The sequence below is a fragment of the Centruroides sculpturatus genome, unplaced genomic scaffold (genome assembly GCF_000671375.1).
Source record: "Centruroides sculpturatus isolate CEXI.00-Female unplaced genomic scaffold, Cexi_2.0 scaffold90, whole genome shotgun sequence".
NCBI lineage: Eukaryota > Metazoa > Arthropoda > Arachnida > Scorpiones > Buthidae > Centruroides > Centruroides sculpturatus.
In genome coordinates, this window is record NW_019384353.1 from 406,046 (window position 1) to 427,724 (window position 21,679).

Below are 21,679 nucleotides of genomic sequence, written 5' to 3' on the forward strand. Positions count from 1 at the left end.
AGATCTGAATTGGGTTTGGAATTTCCTTGTAAATGTTTTATCAAACTTATACTTAAATTTCTGTCAAATATTGTTTCTGACCCTTCATCTCGAGTTTGCAGCATATTTAGTTTTAAAATGACTGTCAAAGAACAGATTTCCAAAAAATAGTTGGTATACCGAATTGGCTTTTCCTTAACTTTAATTGATTCATCTTCAGAGACCATAAAATATTATAGCAACACAATTATATTAGATTTTACAATTTTTTTGCTGGAGAGGAGAAGGAAAAGATAGCCAATGCAAAATTTCACCTGATACACAGAAATATTGGACAACTGTCAGGGGTTTTTTGTTTATCATCATCAATTACCTTATGTTGTAAAGAAAATGATTGTTTAGGTGCATTTAAATAAGTTTCACTTAATGTGGACAAATTTCAATGTAAATGTAAATTCTTCAGATAAGTGTCTTTATTATACACGGGGCAATGCAGCTTTGAATCATTATTTATAAATTGTGAAAAATTTGTATCTTATCCAACTGATGATTGTATCACTGTTTGTAATTTCTTGGTTGACAAGATAGATGAATTGTTTTCTAATACAGATGAAACAATTTGGAAAAAAATATAACTTTATTGTAAAATCCATTAGCTCTATTAACCCCCTCCTCCTAGGGGAGATTTTCTGTAAGGAGTATATGATAAATAAAATAGATAAAAATAATGCATAAATTAGTACAAAAATTTTATTCTTTATTATTATTATATTTATTAAATTACAGTAAACACAGCATATGTAGAGATATTATGCTGAGCGTTTGTATAACAAATTTCATATAAACAACTTGAGTAAACAAATATAAATATTAACAGTAAAAGCAAAAAATTAAAATAAAAGTAAAAATTTTTTATCTTAATGTAACAGCTAATAAATGATTAATGTAAGTCACACAGATTTTCTGTAATTTGCAAAAGACGGTTAAATATTTGGTTTATTTAGATATTGATAATCTAACATCCTATTTAATACTTTAAGTCGATCAGAAAAAAAAAATGTTGATCTTTGATTTATATTAATTTTAAATTAAAATTAGTTTAAATAAGTATAATACCATATTTAACTTGATTATTTAATTACTTTAAATTAATTTTTAGGTTTTAGAACTGTCTTCATCGTATTGTCCAGAAATATCAAGTTATAAAGTAGATATTTTTGTTTATTTTTAATTTATATAAATTTGTTTTATAAAATTTATCTTAATTCACATATCTGAAATATAAAATATAATTTTCTATACTTGTTTGTTATTAGGAAGGAAAAATATTACAACATAATCAAGGGACGGATAATTTTGTAATAGAAATGTTTACTCCAAATGTAACTCGTACGTATATTTTTAAAGTTAATAATGTTAATGAATATAATAAAAATCATACGGTCAAAACTACAGTAGAGTCCCGTATAATGCATAAATAAAGCAAACAACACCCTCAAATTTTGTCGATCAGAGGTATACAAATTTTTTTTTCAACTTATAAGGTTAAACTTTAATGTTTAAACTTTCACAAATCATGTGATAATGCAAATTTTGATAACGCAATTTCCTGTAATGCATAACAAATCCCCCGCGTTGTACGGGACTCTACTGTACTTAGTGATGCAATATTTATCTGTTTTTTCGTCACTTCCAGAAACAACTTGCTTGATTATTGGTTGCCAGATATTTAGGAATTTTTTAGATTTAAATTTAAATTATGAAAGGTTTCATTCATGGCATATTAAATTATTTTATTTTTAGATTTCATTCATTCATAAATTTGCTTTTTCCTGTCAAAGAAGAAGAAAAACAGTGTAGATAGGAAGTAGGATAATTAATACCGAATTCATAGAAAAATATTTTTTCCCATGAATTCAGCATTAATTGTTCTAATATAGAATATATATTTTTGATTTTTTTACTTAGAGGAAATGCTTTTTCATTATTTCACCAGCCTAAAAAATTACAATATTAAAAAAAAATCATTTTAAAAGCTATTAAATCACCCAAATTTTTATATTTGGGTATTTATCATTAAATTAACTGATATGCAGGACAGCTGCAATTTTTCTGATTTAACATTTTAATTAGCCAACTATTCCAAGTAATATTTAAATTTTAAATTATTTCTCTTAGCGTTAATTCCAAATTTTATACTTCATGTAAATTTCTATTACAGATAGTTTTCTATCAGGTTAATATTTTTGAAGAGCTTGCTTCTGTATGCAATTTCAGTTCTTTTACTTTCTTGTTCACTGATTAAATTGTATTAATTAATGAACAAAATATAGAAATATATAACAATTTTACAGTCTAGCTTTAATAATAATATTAAAGCTAGAATGTAAAAGCAGATATGCTAAATCTGAAGAGAATTTTATAAAGAATTTCTAATGCCAAAATTGGTACATGGAATAAGTATGGAAAGAACTTGTTGTGTAATGTTAAATTTTCCTCTCAAAGAAAACTCTTTGTTTAACTGTTGTTAAATATACAATTATATTTAATAACTTGATGGAATCTCAGCTGATTATGATCCAGTTATATTTTCCAAAAATATCAAATATTTTCGATCTTAAAAACTTCAAATACAGAATCTTAATTCTACCTTTTCCCTCTTTACTATTTATCTGATTCACTAAGAAATTTTCTTACATTAATATATAACTTAATGCAGTATACTATAGATGATAATTTGATAAGGTTTTTGTTTGTTAATTTTAAATTCTTTATTCTTTTGAAATTCCTATAACAATTTAAATAAGATAGCCTTTATTAAAAAAAGTATTTTTGATGATAAAAATAATTTGCTTTCTTGGTATGATATATCAACTTAACCTATCTACCTAGCAATTGCGAGAGAGAGTTTACAATTGTTCAAGAGTCGAGAAATACCTGTATTAAGGATGCATCGATATGCGAAATGACCGATTACCGATTAATCGGTCACGCATTATCGGCCGATACCGATTAATCGGCCGATTAGTGTTAATAATTTATTGTGTTAATAATTAATTACGGATGGCCTGATGGCCGAGCGGCCAAGGTGGCCACCCACTGCTCTGGGGGACCCAGGATCGAATTCAGACGGGTCACAGAATCCCCAGTAATTTTTCGGGGGTGGTCCGTTCGGATATGTCGGATCCCGTCCCTCACCACCCGGTCACCCCATTGTGGGCCTGGCCGAACCCATAATGGGCCTGCTATAAGAGGCCCTCTTAGTGCCCACAGGGCGGAAAGATTAAACAAAAAAAAAGATAAATAGGAAATTAAAGAGCAATTTAAAAACAAACAAAAATTTAATGTCTGAATTTTATTCCTGTGAATAATTATAGAGCATAGTGACCTGTTTCAAGTGTGTGATGATTATAGATGAAGGAAATTGTTCCCACGGCTCTCCATCCACCTGCACCGGTAATCTTTCATGTAAATTAATCTACAAAATTAAACAATGAAAAGATGATTTTTAAAAAATAACTTTTTAATTTCACATTCAAAACTTTAACTTTTATGCTTTATAATTAATACAGATTCTCTATGTAATATTATCAGATTTTCTTTGAAATGCAATATATCACAATGAAATGAAACCAAAATATTTTTCAAAATATAGAATAGTGTAAATTATACTTCTTTTGTATCATTTTATGATGCTAACACATTTACAAATTTTTTAAATAGTGAATTATGATATAAAAAAACAGATTACTATGCAAGAGCTCTACCAAAAATAATGCAAAACTGAACATAACTTTTTTTATTTACTGACATAGTTCAAAATTCAAATAGTGCTTGTTTGTAAAGTAACTCTCTCTCTATGCAAAGTTACTACTCAATGCAATCTCCATTAAAAAGTAATGCATTTGAACCATCATTGAACCCAACTCTAGAATCCTCTCTGAAAAAATTAAGGTGTACACTGTCATAACCACTTTTTCACACCCACTTTCACTTTGTGTGTATCATCAAACTGTTGTCCCCAAAGATTTCCTTCACTGGACTGAACATGTTGAAATCAGAGGGTGCCAGATCTGGTGCCCTCTGTCGTTCATTGGACCAAACAGGTGGAAGTCAATCTTTGGGGACAACAATTTGATGATACAGACAAAGTGGAAGTGGGTACAATAGTCATGCCTAAATTTTTTCAGAGGATTCTAGAATTGGGTTGAATGATAGTCTCCATTACAAGTGATGCATTTGTGCCATTGTTGAACCCAATTCTGGAATTTTCTTTGAAAAAGTTAGGTGTACACTGTTGTACCCACTTTTTCACAGCCTTTCCCCTTGTCTATTCCATCAAACTGTTGTCCCCAAAGATTTCCTTCACTGGACTGAACATGTTGAAATCAGAGGGTGCCAGATCTGGTGCCCTCTGTCGTTCATTGGACCAAACAGGTGGAAGTCAATCTTTGGGGACAACAATTTGATGATACAGACAAAGTGGAAGTGGGTACAATAGTCATGCCTAAATTTTTTCAGAGGATTCTAGAATTGGGTTGAATGATAGTCTCCATTACAAGTGATGCATTTGTGCCATTGTTGAACCCAATTCTGGAATTTTCTTTGAAAAAGTTAGGTGTACACTGTTGTACCCACTTTTTCACAGCCTTTCCCCTTGTCTATTCCATCAAACTGTTGTCCCCAAAGATTTCCTTCACTGGACTGAACATGTTGAAATCAGAGGGTGCCAGATCTGGTGCCCTCTGTCCTTCATTGGACCAAACAGGTGGAAGTCAATCTTTGGGGACAACAATTTGATGATACAGACAAAGTGGAAGTGGGTACAACAGTCATGCCTAAATTTTTTCAGAGGATTCTAGAATTGGGTTGATGCTTCTCTGGCACCAGTTTTAGACTTTCTACTATTACCAGTACATCTTTTGAGGTCCTGTTTAATTTTGCATATTAGAAATAGTAAAATTAATTTTGTTTTAGTAAATAGTAGTAATAGTTCAGACAGATGAACAAGCTTCAAGTAAACAGCAGAAAACAGTAATGAAATTTTTAATATATTTTATTAAACTAGAGACATGGTATCAATAAACTTACTGATAATATTATATACTAGTTTCATTAGACTGTCATAGTTAAGTTGTTTCAAAAAGTTTTGAGACTACACTTGTATAAACCAATTACCAAATGTACTTGTGTACATTACATATTTCAGACTCATTACGTTAGACGTGTCAGGTCCTTTCATTTGACTCTCACAGGCTGTCTCCAATAATTATAATTGGCTATTTATAATGTTAAACACAATGATATAAGTTACTACTTTCAACTGCAGTGTTGTTAAGATTGAATTATCTCCGTAGCTCGTTTCGGTTGCAAATAGTTTTACTTGAATTGTCTCTGTATAGGTCAAAATAAAACTCTCTTTCACAAGTTTTTTTCTCTTTTTTTTCTTCTTTATGGCTAAGAAAATTAATGTAACAACTTGTGATTTTATGCATGTGTAGTCACAATGTAGACAATTTTGCCGTAATGGTGCCTGGATGATGCAAACTGTTGATGTGCCTGTGGAGTTATGATATATACTAAGCAATATAGCAGCTACAGCAGACTTGCAGTGTATATTATTGATATTTCTGTTTATGATGATGATATTCTATGAATAAGTGTTTAACCACTTCCAGAAACTTTGAAAGATAACCTGAGTTTAGAATGTGTTTTTATTATTTTTAGGCTACCCTGTATACACAGTTAGTTGACTCGTGAAATAATCTGTTTTTATTAAAAATTTAAAATTATAGCAGATTTCAAATACAGAAGAGTCCAAACTAATTGGGACTGAGCCCTGTTCAGATTAGCCGAATAATTGAAATAATGCAGAAGCAAGCAGTAAAATAGGTCGGGTTTATATAAATCCAATATCATCAATGACTTTTGTTTCTGTTTTTGTGTGTAAGTACTGTATAGATATGCTGTTTTAATAGGCCAAGTCAAACATTGATTTATTAATTTTGTATAGTATTAATACAGTACTACAATAAAATACAATTTTTTTGTTGTTGTGGAATTCTAAATCTTTTTGTACCATTAATACCATTTAAATTCAACTGGAAAGTACAAAAAAAAAATATTTTGCAAGCTAAAAAATTTCCTCTCCACCGACTGAATCATGTTTGGATTAGCAGGACTCTACTGTATGCAACTTTGTCACGGTACCTATTTTGAAATCTTGGAGACAATTTATCGTACGACAAACTTTTGTATAACACAGCAAAAAAATTACGACTAGTATTTATACCTAAGGATGACAAAATTAGAATTTTGTATGTTTTCTTCTTCAACTTCTAGGCGTAGGTTTAAACATGCATAAAATTGTCCGACAATGCACATCTCAATAATGTGGGATTATCCCCCACATCGTATGGGACTCTGCTTTAATAAGTTAGTGCGAGAGGTTTGACAAAGTCAGAAGCCTGCCACTCCATTGCTCTGATAGATGTGGCGAGATTTACGTCCCGAATATTTATGCAGTTAGTTGGAGTGATGAGGGTAGTTGTCACAGAGAGAAACTGACCTTGTGTAGTACAAATTCATCATTCTCAAAAAAAATTGGCCATTTGACACAAATGGTTTCGGAAACTTATACTGAAATTCTGGTTAATAATGACTCCATAAGTACAAGTTTTTACTAAATGGGAATACATGTATATGGTGGAATTTTGAACAGACAGATTAAACATCATTTTTTATATCCAGGAAATTGTATAAAATAATAATTGATGAACTTTATGCAATTATTAATTTTAAATTTTTTATTTTCTAGGATTTTGTTAATTGGTCGGAGATGATAGATCCAAGACTGGTAACTTCGAGTACCGGTTAATAGATCGTTGTAACAGGTGTGTTTTAATTTAAAAACAATGCAAGTTCTGTTGTAAAATATTTTTCAGTAATTCTTAATAAATGCTTATTTTATTGTATTTATTTGTTGAACAATTTTAAATATCATCAAAATATTGCATAAAATTAACCATTCTGCTTTTGAAAGCAGGAGAAAATTTTCAGAAATTTTACTACTTTTAAACTGATTTGACATAAAAAATGTTTTGAAAACATAAAAAATAAAATTAAATAAACAATGATAACTTTTAAGAACTAAACTGTAATACCATGTCAATAGTTCTTCATTTTGATTCACTTTTTGTCAGTTGTTTCTAGTGGTATTTTGTGTCAGCCAGTAGTGATATGTCAAATGTTAGAGTCAAGTGTCTAATACCGTATAACATGGTTTTATATTGCATTTATATGGGGTATTAAAGTGAAAGCAGAACTTTGGCTCAGTGTCACCAAACTCCTCCAGCTTTGCTTGTCACACCAATAGTTCAAAGTGTAGCAAATTCTTGTTATAAAATAGTCCCAGAAACTCCACTGTCAATAACTCATCATGTTGTTCAAAAACAAAATATGCATAATCTAATTTTTACATTTAAACTTAATCCTAGGATCGAATAAGTTAATCGTTCTTCACTGGCAACACTTGATAATAGCATCGGTTTCACTTGTTAACAAAGAATATAATCCCTTTTCCAAGGTGTAACTGCAAAACATCATGACACGACTGTCACTACTGAATGGCCAATATTTTTTTTAATTATTTCTATTTGTAGTTAAAATTTAATCACTAATAATGTTATGGAATGATGATGCATCTCAAGAACTGCATTGTGTATCACTTAAAGTGACTTTGTCATTTAAATCAGTTGACAGCATAAAAAATTTCCCTGCAATCTTTACTTAAAAAATATTAAACCCAAGTAAATATGTCTAATCTTTGATTTACACAAAAACAATGTAAAATTGAAATTATGCAAATGGACAATAACATTTATATAGGAAATATGGAACCTTTGGTTCCACAAAAACTTTGTGTAAATCAATCTACCGTGCATATTGAAAGTCGAGTAAACCTTATTCTGAAAAAACTCTACTAATAATTTCCATTATGACTTGCTACTATTATCAGTACATCTTTTGAGGTCCTGTTTAATTTTGCATATTAGAAATAGTAAAATTAATTTTGTTTTAGTAAATAGTAGTAATAGTTCATATCAATAATCACTTTGTGATTTATTTTTATTTCATTTTGAAGTGTTTTTATTAGAAAAATCATTTTATTGAATCCAAATATATTGTCATCGAGAGAAATAAAACTTATCAAACTTCCTATTTATTCTACATTAAATACCAGAAATTATAAAATGACCTTGTAAAAGTTTAATAATTTCTAATCAGCTCTTAAAATTTATGATTTAATTTTTTGTGTTTGTTGTATCTTTATTGAAAATTCTGGAATAATTATGTTACATGAGTAATTATTGTAATATATATATATATTAAAAGTATTCAAACAGTTTACTTTAAATCTGTTAAAAATTTAATTCATACACTCAAATTTTAAACATCATAAAATCAAAATTCAAACTTCTGGAGGGCTGAGAATAATTTAGCTTGAGTACTAGTATATTGTAAACAGATTCCTTATTCAAGTACTGCAAATTACTTTATTTCATTGTCTTGGAAGGATTATATCAATCATAGCAAAAAATGGAGGAAACAGTTAATAATGCTTCACCTACAATATTAAACAGCAGAAATTTCTAATAAAAACACTTTCCAAAATTAAAGCAACTTCAACTGAAATAGTTTATGCTCTAGTTTTGTTAGTAGTTTAAACAGTGCTTGTTTGTAAAGTAGCTCTAGTTATACTCTAAGTTTGTTGACTTAGTTTGACTAGAGATGGTAATCCTTGGACCAGTGCCATAAGCCATCAACTATCAGTCCTGTGTTTTGAGGAAAGAAAGTATGATTTTAGTAATGCTGTGTTTTCAAAGGAAACATTACACAATTGTGGTGCATACTTATCTAAATAAAAAGATACTGTTACGTGGGTATTCCAATGTCCGAATCCAAAAATATGATATTGGTCCCGACAAACTGGATAAAACGTTGCTACTTTGAAAAATACTGCTTCGAGCTGTTAACCAAAAAGCTAATTATCTAAAATAATGGAAATTTTGATAATAAAAATGTCATGTACAATGTTAGGCTTTTAACTGGTTTATAGAAAAAACACTGATACATTTATAATTTGTGTAAAAAATAATTAATTAAAGAATATTTAAATGTGTATTGTATAATAGGATTCAATGGGTTAAGTACAGACTATGAAGTGTGTTAGTTGTATTAGATTCAAAATGAAAACTTAGTTTTTTTAAAAACAATTATTTTATACATGAATATCAATACAATAAAATATATTAAAAAAACAAATATATTAATAATAATTAAATAAAATTAAATATATAAAAAACATTACAATAAATTATATTCAATATATATATTATTAAACAAGTAATTTAAAATCATAAATGTATATTGACGTGTATATTGATATAAACTCTATTAACTTTAACATTTTCTTATTTAATGATTTAAAATATATTTAATAATGATTTTGATTAATAATAACAACTTGGCATGCACTTGTAATGATTTTACACACAAATTTAATGTCTGAATTTTATTCCTGTGAATAATTATAGAGCATAGTGACCTGTTTCAAGTGTGTGATGATTATAGATGAAGGAAATTGTTCCCACGGCTCTCCATCCACCTGCACCGGTAATCTTTCATGTAAATTAATCTACAAAATTAAACAATGAAAAGATGATTTTTAAAAAATAACTTTTTAATTTCACATTCAAAACTTTAACTTTTATGCTTTATAATTAATACAGATTCTCTATGTAATATTATCAGATTTTCTTTGAAATGCAATATATCACAATGAAATGAAACCAAAATATTTTTCAAAATATAGAATAGTGTAAATTATACTTCTTTTGTATCATTTTATGATGCTAACACATTTACAAATTTTTTAAATAGTGAATTATGATATAAAAAAACAGATTACTATGCAAGAGCTCTACCAAAAATAATGCAAAACTGAACATAACTTTTTTTATTTACTGACATAGTTCAAAATTCAAATAGTGCTTGTTTGTAAAGTAACTCTCTCTCTATGCAAAGTTACTACTCAATGCAATCTCCATTAAAAAGTAATGCATTTGAACCATCATTGAACCCAACTCTAGAATCCTCTCTGAAAAAATTAAGGTGTGCACTGTCATAACCACTTTTTCACACCCACTTTCACTTTGTGTGTATCATCAAACTGTTGTCCCCAAAGATTTCCTTCACTGGACTGAACATGTTGAAATCAGAGGGTGCCAGATCTGGTGCCCTCTGTCGTTCATTGGACCAAACAGGTGGAAGTCAATCTTTGGGGACAACAATTTGATGATACAGACAAAGTGGAAGTGGGTACAATAGTCATGCCTAAATTTTTTCAGAGGATTCTAGAATTGGGTTGAATGATACTCTCCATTACAAGTGATGCACTTGAACCATGCTGATTAGTATAATTGGTACAATGAGGAATTGCCCTTGATCAATACTAACTGTGTCTATTTTAGAGTGATGGAATGGGGTCTCTATATCAAAACTTTTCTCTACTGGTTTTTTTTTTAACTTGCTTGGAACTCAAACCTAAAATCCCAAGAATCTCTAGAAAACAGTCTCCATCAAAAAAAAAAATATGTGACTGACTGTTAAATCCATAAGTCACCTCTCCAGTCATCCCCTACTTTCCCAATTATCACCTAGCTACAGAAGGTTCACTTTAGTTTACACAAATGTTCTTTCTGAGGAAAAACGATGTATTATAACTGATAAAACTCAAAACATAAATGCTCATATGTGTAACAAAATTACCATGAAACCAACCCATCCTGTTAGCTTATCTCTCATAAAATAGGACAGTTAGTACTGACCGAGTGCAATCTCTTATCACACTAACTATACTTTGTATAGAAAAAGAGTTTACTCCATCAACAAGTGCAATTTGAACAGCCAATATTATTTAAATGAAAGAAAAATTTTTTTTATGCCCAAAAATTTTTGATTTTAAAGAACAGCACAGAAATTATTAATATAACAACTAATTTAGATAAATAGGGGAGACTATTCCATGTACAGATAGTTCCACCTACAGACAATTTAAATTTTGCAACGTATCTTGTCAGGAAACTTCCGAAAGTTTGTTGCTAGATAGTATCCATGTATTAAATCTGCAGTGTGAACGTCAGCAAAACTGGTGCAACTGCATGGACCACATAAAGTGTATATCAATTTCAGGAGGCTTGTTTAACTTTTTTGAGTATGCTTGTAAGATTCTCAGTCAAAATGTTTTGCAGAATTCCACTCTAGCAGTAAAGAAATATGTCTATCGTTAGTCTAATGGATTTTGTTTGCATTACAGTAGGTTTGAATCAGCATTGCAGTTTCTGAAAATTAATCATTATTAAGAACTATATTTACATCATTAATAAGTTTTCTAGGTGGTAGTGATCTTCAAAATACCATTACCCAAGTATGGCCCGAGTAGAAACACAGGACGAAAGTGCATCTGATGACAGACTTGCCGTCACATGCCTCACAAGGAAAAATTGCTCACGGATATTTACAATCACAGATGAAAAGAAACATTTAGTTGACATAAATGACATATTTGCCATTACCAATACCTGTAGTTTCTTCGACCTGTATGGTGTCGGCAACCTTTTTATTTAATGTTTCTTTTGATGAGTATCTAATGTCAGCTAATATTAAAACATATTATTAGCATGTTTAGCTTTATGCTTTTAAGTAAAAATTGGATATTAAACATTCAAAATTTTTTATTGTCAAATGAATGACATTCCTTTGATCTCTGTTTTTAAGTGATAACAAAATGACTTAAGATAATAGTTTTAAACTTTTTACAAAATATGCATGATAAAGATTTCTGGCCAAAGAAAATTCAAACATGTCCAAAGGTGGAATAGCGATGTCTGATTTTGTATCACCCTGTTCCACAATTAGATTATTTGCTGTTTTTGAAAAGTTACTTGGGAAACCCACTTTCAATACTGACAAAATGATAGCTTCAAAAGTTGGCTGTGGCAGTATATAATTAAATGTGTTCTCTATAGTCTCACAACAAATGATTGTAAATGGAATGGTCTCCTCTGATACAGTGTAATAAAAAGTCAAAAATTTATTAACACTTATCTTACAGTTTTAGAAAACATAATTTATTTCAGGTTTAAGAGATATAACAGTAGCTACACTCCAAAAATAAATAAAACAGCCAAAAATAATAACAGGTATATCTGTTGATCACATGGTGCTATAGCTATTAAGTATCTTCCTCATGTAGTCATGCTGTACAAAATCATTTTTCAATCAAACATGTTTTGATTTCTATAATTTGCAAATTTTCTAATTGAATTTATATATAATTATAAAGTTGATTTACTTAACCTTTTGTATTTTTCTACATAATATATTTAGCTTCATTTCAATTTTTTTGATCAACTTAGAAATACTTTTATCATCTTAATATGGATAAGAATAATGAATTTGATATTATCATTTTCAAGTACTGTATATTAAATTAATATTAGGCAAAAGCAAATACAGTTCTATTCATGATACCTTATTTTATTTAAGTCAAACCAAACTGATAGCTTAAAATTTTATATTCAATTTTTCTCTTAAACAATAGCTTAGAAAGAGTACTAAGAATAATTTCCTCTTTTTGTACAAGTAATTGCAGCAGGAATCTAATATGCAACTATTTTTTTGATTATTTGTGTATTTTTAAATTGATATTGAATTATTTCTCCTAATTTTAAAAGCATTTCCATCTATAATGAGACAAAAAAAAAAACAAAAATACATACTTTTACTTCCTTTGCTTGTCCAAGTCTCACTGGTTCAGATAAACCAATATGCAACTGAGCAATATGAAATGAAGAGTAAATTCCAATGACTTCCAGAATTCCATCATCATATCTATAAGAATAAAAATGATTTCTTTAAGTATAAAATAAAACAGAAAATCAACCGAAAGAACATCTTTTAAGTCACAAAAATTTGTTGCAATAACTTTCAGGTGTGAAGAAGGTGTCTGCTTGAATTTTTTGATTTTGTCAGGTAATGTGTGTAATGTCATTCAAGAGATAGCTGCTTGCTTTCAGATATGTAGTGAGAGACTTGTGTCTCATCTCCTGTCACTAACTGATGCAAAAATTTATCCCCTTTTCTTTGATAGTACTCCAAAAATGACTGAAACAAGGCATTTGTTTCTGCTTGTATTCCAGTTTAAGCATTTGTGGAGCCCATCTTTCACAAATCTTTTGGCAGTGAAGATTAATAGTGACAATTTTATAAAAGACAGATAAAGAAACAGTAAGAAACATCTTATTATGCTTATGAAACATATATATTTTCCGAATGTGTGCATCAACATCAGTTTTCAATCCTTCCTTAAATGGTTAATGCTACTTATGCACATTTTCTTTATTGATAATATCTTTTCCATACACCTCAATAAGCTGACAATAGATTTCAGCAGGTCAAATGCTTTTTGCATTAAGAAATATACATGGGGGACCCAAAAATAACCGGATTTTTTTGTATAAAAACTTTATTTATTAACTTTTTTACAAAATTCCTTCAGTCACCTTCAAAGTACTCTCCATTAGATGCAATGTACTTGTCAAGTCTTTTTCCCCACTGTTTGAAGCATCTCTGGAACTCTTTAACCTTGATATCGTCCAGTGCCCTTAGCGAAGCTGTTTTTACAGCCTCCACACCATCAAAATGCTTCCCTTTTAGATTTTTCTTCATTCTCAGAAACAGAAAAAAGTCGCACAGAACTAGGTCTGGTGAATATGGAAGGTGGGGAAGGACAGGCCATTCCCGAGAGGCCAAATAGTGAGTCACTCATAATGCCGTGTGTGTGGTGGGCGTTGTCGTCATGAAGGAACCAGTCACCTGATCGCCAAAGTTCTGGGCGTTTCCTTCGCACATCCTTTCGCAGACGTCTTAACACTTTTTTGGTGGATTTTTTCAATGTTTTCATCATTTCGAGATGTTGAAGAACGCCCAGAACTTTGCAGGTGGAACAAAATAACAGTAAGAGAAACACAAAACTACGTTCAAACGTAAACCTACAAACTGACACCGTTTGCACAGCTGTTTCGTGAAGGTCTCTACTAACCCCATGTAGTGGGACAACTCTCTACTACGTCTACGAATGGCAGCGCGCTCTCAGTCCGGTTTCTTTTGGGTCCCCCCTCGTATATCACTGAGCACATCTTGCAATAAGAAGGATTGGTGATTGAAATGCTTCTCTGAAATAGCTGACAAATAGTGTCTATTGTTAGATGAAAACAACATAGCTGACATCTGGTGGCCATCCCACTTAGTTTAGAAATAAAAGTTACACTACTATCATTTCTAAACCATGTGTAGCCTAAACATGACATCAATAAAAACAAAATTGAGATGTCATCAATATTGTTGTAATAATTATAGAAATGAAAATATTAAAATGCATAAATTTCCAACAGATTTAAAAATAGAGTTTATTGTTAACAATACGGAAGAAATAATATCAGAGATGGTTGTATTTTTAATCCATTTTTGCAAAATACTTTTATTTTTAATAATACAGTGATAACTCTGTTTTCGTCAATAATCCGTAAGAAAATAATTGGCAAAATCTGAAACCAAAGAAAACCAAGGCAATTATTTCCATATGAATCAATGTAAATATAATACAATTACAGTAGAGCGTAGATTTTCCGAAAGTCAATCATCCGAAAGAATTTCAGTCGGCAAATTTAAATTTTCGCCAGTGCTGTGGCACTTCAATCTTTGGCTATGTCTTGGGCTACTCAAATATTTTATGTTTTTGATACTAAGTTAACATCCGAAGTATAATTTTTTATTATTTTTATATTTTTCAATATATTTATTTTGTTTGTACAAAATAAAAAAATAATTTTAACGATACAATAGTCTTTGTTAGGCTTAACATCGACAAAAATTCAACGCGAAGCGACACGCAACGGAGAAAAATTTCGACATCGGATACATTAAACTATTTTTTCGTATGTAAATCAGTTATCCGGACAACCCCAGTCCCCAATTGATTCGGAAAATCGACGCTCTACTGTAATTTGTTCTAGACACTCAAACACATTTTATAGAGAATATAGTGTTAATACTAAAAACAATAAAAAAATTCATATAAAAGACTAACATAAAGAATAAATGAACATTTAACATGGCATTTTCCATGATGGAGCTAAAAGGAAAGGAAAGCAATGGAATTATGCATCAATCCAGTGAAATGCTGCCTGAACTGACGCAACTGCTGGCGTTTTCTAGAGAACAAAAGCTGACTGCCGAAAATTTTGGGAGAGAAAAACAATAAAAATGGCAAACTATGTGGTCTTCCACATTATGTTAAATTTATTTTTGGACTTATTTAATGAGAACAGCTTAACGAAAAATGAATATTTCGAAAAGAGAAATAGGGATAAAGATTTTTTAAATTTCCGTAGAAGTTTTAAATAATTAAATCAATCCTAAGATTACACTTTAATAACTAAAAAAAATATGTGATGCCTTATGTAAATATACTTGCATATTAAAATATTTTATTAATATACTAACCGAATATTAATTTATTCAGGGTTTATTCATCAACAAATAAATTAAATTCAAAATTGTCAGTGCAAAACAGAGCTCTTACAAGCCTCGTGATGTCTGCCATCTTGTTTGCTGTTGTATCGAGCATCAAAAAAGATGCTTGCAGTTTGCTGGAAGCACACTGGCAGCAACCAGAAGTTATCTGAGATTTTACAAACAGAGGTACTGAGAGGTGCTGGCTGCACACTAAGTTTTTTCATATGCCCGTTGTTTGGCTAGATGCGCAAGGTAACGCTCACACGAGAAACAATGCCACATTACATGTGTACATTACCTAGCTAATCTGCAGATTAACTAGGGTGATCCGTTAAAGTTGTGAAAATTGTTCCATTTCTCAAATTACCTAGATAATGTGCAGAGTATCTAGGTAATCCACACATTACCTACTAGGCACTCGGTAAAGTGAAAATAAGATCTTTGCCACAAATAAATGTACCACAAATAGGTGTGCTTGTCGCAAAAACCAATTGCTATGAAATTCAATTCAATTCAATAAAGTGTCACCAATCTTTAGACTGCACTAGTAAGTAAGCACAATTGGATAATATTATCTATGGTGAGTAAAATGGCGGCTCGTCTCTGATTCCAGCAAACAGAAGAAAGGAAACAGTGGGGACACACGTTCTAACCTAACCTAACCTATTCTAATAATTTGGTTGGTAATAATTATGGTAATTTATTATAATAGGTTAGGTTAGGTCAGAACGTGCGTCCTCACTGTTTCCTTTCTTCTGTTTGCTGGAATCGGAGACGAGCCGCCATTTTACTCACCATAGGTAACATTAACTGCACAATTATATCATGCGATCACCAGAAAAAGTATGATAACTTTATTATTTTTCATCTCCGGTCAAAAGTAGGGTATCGTCGAAGTCGTCTCGGTCCCCTCAGTTCAGATAGATACTCAAAGTCCCAAAATTCCATATAATAATTTCCCTAATTGTATTAATATTTTAAACCGTTTGATTTTTTGNACATCCTAACCACTTTTGCACCATACCTTCATTCATTGCATTCTCTCCATAAGTTTCATTTATGTGACGATAAATTTCACAAGGTCAAACATTTCTCACATTCAAAAACTTGATAACAACTCTTATTTCTTAGCTGGTGGGCTGATTGATTGTTTTAAACATGATTACCAACAAACAGTGATTTCAAACGTTAACGTAATCAAAACAAAATGGCTACGATAATACGTTCTGGTGTTGAAGGATGTAACTATGCATGCATGACCTTTGTGTTGTCAGATGCGCGGGAGATATGCACAAATGGTATTTACTTTCTGGATCAGCTTAGTATAACCAAACTTTGTTATTCTATGTAAAAACAAATTAACTTCTAAAGTGAATTTTATTTAAATATATTTACCTTTGAACAGGAACATTTTGTTGTTTACCCATTGTCCAAGGTCTTATGCCGGCACCCCACGATGGAATATTTAATACTACTATTGCCTCCACTTCTGGTAACTGCACATTTTTGCCATCCAATTGCAAATCTAACTTTTGATGTAGATTTTTACATTCTCTTTCCAAAAGATCTTTTGTACCATAACTCATATATAAAAACTAAAAAAATTATAATGATTTATTAAAAAATATAATATATTTCACAAATAAAATAAATAATAAAAAAAATATGTCAAAAACTCTAACTTAAATCATTTATTGACAAGATTATGTCTTGTCTATAAAATCACGCTGCTGTCAACAGCTGGACATCTTAGAGGTATGAAGGAGTACATGTCAGGAGTTGCAATGTGGCACAGGGTATTTGGTGCCCAAATCATGTGCACATAAAAAAAACCAGACTTGTAAGTTGTCAGGGGACCAAGAACCAAGTCAAAATAAATAGAAAATGACAATTCTGTTTCTACAAACAGGCACTAGTATGAGATTTGCACATGTGTTGCCCACTGGGAAGTTCAAAATGCAAATGTTGCAAAATCAAATTTTGACAAACATGTGACACACATTACACATGTATTCTTTTGCTGTCGTCATTTCGATTTTCTTGTGTGTTGCTGACACCTCATTCAATCTCTTTGACCCATTAATTTCACCAAAAATGCCTCGTGGACAACCTCGTGGTTGTGGCCATGGCCAAGGCTGGCAATGTTTGAATGATTGTGCTCAAAACCAGCGATACCAAAGAAGATCGGAGAATGAGAATGAGACCTGCCGTGAGCATTGAAGTGATTCCATTTACCATAGCCAAGAACAGGCCCGTGACAACACAACCAGTCGTAACCATGGTGGCAATGAAGCCCACCGTAATCTACACCAGGACCCCAAGTACCAGTGTCGGCTTTTCCTCATTGGTCAGTGCTAATTTTTCTCTTTTCCTTAGAAAATGGTGTGCAGTTGAGCCCTGAGTTTCTGAGACGTAGTCTCGTCCCAAAAATGGCCTTGTCGTTTTACTTGTTTGATTTTAATTTTCAAAGTTGACAAATACAAATAAGAATTCCAGACCAAACTTCCTATCTTCAAAGAAAATTATTTCACAAGAAATAAATTTTTTACATTCAGAAAAACAAATTGATTTAAAATAATATGTATAAAATTCAATAATTGTTACATAGTAATACTAGTCTAAATTTTTATTAGTCAGTCATTTTCATTACTTTTAGATAAAAATTAATGAAAATGCTGTAATGTGATAAACTGTTGTTTAGCATGTAATGCAATTTTAATGAACACGTCAAAAACCTTGTAAAAATACTATACATGAATGGTCTCCCACAAAATTTTTAAGACAATATGTAAATAATAAACTTGCTGGAGTGAATGAAGTTTTACAGTCAGAGGTAGAACTAAAAGATGGGAATGAATTGTATACTACTTTTGGTATAATATGAAAATATACACTGTACTTTATTTAATTTTTGTAAAAATTTGGTTTATTGATAAATAAAATTTTGTTTTACTTAATAAGTTCCACATTTTGGACTGGAACTTGTGACCTTTTCATTACAACAAATGTTTTAACCAAAGGTACTGTACCATGGTGATGATTGCTATAAATGTGCCAATATTTTTATTAAGGATATTAATTCATTATTTACTTAATTGATTTAAACCTGATTTTCAGATTCTTTCTATCTAAAGTAGAAATTTTTCAAAATGTAATTTAAACCAAATATTTTTTTAAAGTTTAATAGATTTGTTCATAAAGTTGACTTAATCACTAGAATAATTGATATCTTATGACAATCAACAGAATGATCTGTGAATAAAATTAACACTACTTTTGATGTGATATAGAAATATTTTTTGTTTAATTTTTATAAAAATAAACTGATTTATTTTCTGAGCTGGTTAGATAAATGGTAACCAATAGAACTATTATTATTATTTTAGTATTCCAAGAAATAGGAAATAATTTTAATTGTGACAGACATCTTATAGAGTAACATAAGATGCAATTCATAAATAAAATACTCCTTCAAAACCATGAGAATTTTCAATATTAGTACCACAAACTTACTTCACATTTAATATACAAAAATAACCTAGTTATTTCTAATCATCTAGTAAAGGAAATCTCTGTCCTTATTGAGATGACAAAATAGATTGTTTAATTGTTCTTTTTAATGTAGTTAAAACATTAAAAAGAACAATTTAACTGATTAGAAATGCTAAGAAATTTGACAAATTAATTTTAAAACAAATAGAAGGAAGTTACAAGAAAATCAATTGTACAATCAGAGGAGCATTTGCATTGGAATTCTCTAGATTCATGTTGAAATAATACACAAAACACAATTTCTACCTCCTTATCTAAAATAGTGACTAACACAAAATTCTAAAATATAGTTAATACAGAACAAGAGTTCATTTTAAAAATTATTGTTTTAATTTTTTAAATTCATCTTGTGATATACATTTAGGTATGTCATAAGATAAATTTAAAAAAATAACCTAGAATGTTTTCACATCTTCCCAACACATAAGTTGGAAAAGACTGGTTTAAAGAATAATAAATAGAAACAGAAGTACAAACCTTATTCAACAATCGACTTCCATAAAAGTAAAGTTTGGATTCTCTTGTCTTATGAAAATTCAATGCAACAAGTGCATCAACTCCAACAGATGCATAATTGTTCATATAGATTTCCTGAAATTAAAACAAGACAAAGAATGAAACAAATGCAGACTATTAACAAAAGAAAAATTAAACTAAATTGGAGCTATTTTATATATTTATTATATTTCTAAACAGTATATGTTTTATAATAATAACCTTTTATATGTAAATAATCACTTTTAACAGCAGTGATTATTGGGCTTCAATTTGAAAGAATTGTAGACCTATAAATTCCTACTGTTGCCTGTCCTTCTTAATCTCAAGAACGGTATTAGGTGAAAGACAAGACCAGATATGGAAACCTTAGGGGCAAGAGGCCCCGATTAATTATATGCAAACTTCTGATGCAAACTGGAAGTATTATTATTTCAATTCAAAAATTTCCCCTGAAAGGAGTTAGATGACTGGTACGATTGGATTGCTAAAGGGAAAGTATGATATACAGGGGCAAGACATTACTAATTTGAAGGTGGAAAGCACATATTTTAAATTAAATAAATTTAAAAATATGATTAAAAATTGCAGCCCTGCATTGTGACAATGTTACAATAAAATAATTGCTTGTTTACATATAAAAGATTATTATTCCTAACTAAACATTTATTATTATGAAATAATACTAGAAATTAGTCACTTTTACTCTAAAATATTTTTGTATTTTTAAATACAACATATAAAAATAGATATTGATTAAATAAAGTAAAATATTACTTAAAACAATTATAAAATAACTAGCAGGTAAGCCCAGCATTGCCCGAGCAAAANCGATGGGTAGCTCCATTGCAGGAGACCTGTGTGAGTATTATTAACCCATCTTGATTATATTATAAGATACTATATTCTGATCTAAGTAGATATAGTCAGTCTCCTATTTATGACAAACGTTACTTATGCCCAAAAATATTTAAAAACATTTCAGAGTTTGAATAATTCATCACTCTTAATAATGGCATAGCATAACAGTTAAATGTTAATACAATACTGTAACAGACAATAAACATGTCTTATATAACAATAAATATTAAATTTATTCATATTTAACAACTCAAACTATGAGTAATATCTAAAAAATGAAAAACTTTCCGCAAAGCTTCTCAACCACAATTATCATTATAATTTTAATCTTAGGATAATTTTAAACTTATTATAGTAAATTAATAATAAATTATTTAAAAATTAACAATAAAAATAAAATCAATTCCACATGAAGACTGCAAACATAAGCAGCTTAAGTAAAGCAAGCTAATGTTTTACAGTTTTACAGTAATTTTCTAAAACAGCTCACATAAATTTTTCTATCTAATGTAAAAGTTTCATAAATTTTGTTTTATTCTTGTTTTCATAATAATTTTTTATTATTAACATCCTTTACTTGCTTGATAAAATCAATATTGACATTTTTATAAGAAAAATAAATCAATTTATGAAGATTTCTTTAAATATTCCTCATAAATTAGAGAAAAGAAATAGTTTATTCACTTGAATCAGATTTCTGATTCAAATGCTGAGATAATCTTCTATCATCTATTTATTTCAGTAAATTTAATTATCTCTTTCTAACCTGTTACTGGTGCGTCTACTAACTCTTAACGATCCAAAACAAACCAAAACTAACGTTTTTGAACCCTTATACCGGTTCTTCTTCAGGTTTTTTCAAATCTCTGATGGAAAATGCAGCTCGTAAAAACTTTAAATTCGAAATATGTAAGTTCGAATGCACGTTTCCCGTTTCCGTCGTTGTATGTCATGCGCAGTCGACTCCAAACGGGCTATCATAAATTACTATTCATAAACGCTAGCCACGCTGTTGATAACGTAATCTCTTCTTTATAATTGATGCATTGATTATCCTTAAGGTTAGCCAAGTATATGCTGGCCGCCTCTAGCCATCTGATATGGTGTACGTGCCGTGCGGTGCGGATAATTCTTGCTTTCTTAAATTCGGGTT

General features: G+C 30.1%; 1 protein-coding gene and 1 long non-coding RNA gene across 6 annotated transcripts in view; one reads left to right on the plus strand and one right to left on the minus strand.

The window, feature by feature from the left end:
* Window positions 1-1,136: 1,136 nt before the first annotated feature.
* LOC111638838 lies at window positions 1,137-1,372 on the plus strand. The gene is made up of 2 exons (XR_002758962.1): window positions 1,137-1,186; window positions 1,296-1,372. It is a non-coding gene; the product is annotated as an uncharacterized LOC111638838 (long non-coding RNA).
* An 8,017-nt stretch (window positions 1,373-9,389) lies between these two features.
* Window positions 9,390-21,679, minus strand: part of LOC111638843 (diacylglycerol kinase epsilon-like) — a 48,256-nt gene continuing 35,966 nt past the window's right edge. For 4 of the 5 annotated variants that reach the window (XM_023384611.1, XM_023384603.1, XM_023384618.1 and 1 more), the window contains 4 exons: window positions 19,648-19,761; window positions 17,014-17,213; window positions 12,822-12,933; window positions 9,390-9,676 (listed from right to left, as the gene is read on the minus strand). In XM_023384611.1, coding sequence (XP_023240379.1) covers window positions 9,554-9,676; window positions 12,822-12,933; window positions 17,014-17,213; window positions 19,648-19,761 — 549 coding nt within the window. In that variant the 3' untranslated portion in view covers window positions 9,390-9,553. Of the gene's footprint in view, window positions 9,677-12,821; window positions 12,934-13,040; window positions 14,649-17,013; window positions 17,214-19,647; window positions 19,762-21,679 lie in introns of those variants that run through there. The other variant, XM_023384633.1, reaches the window with a different exon arrangement.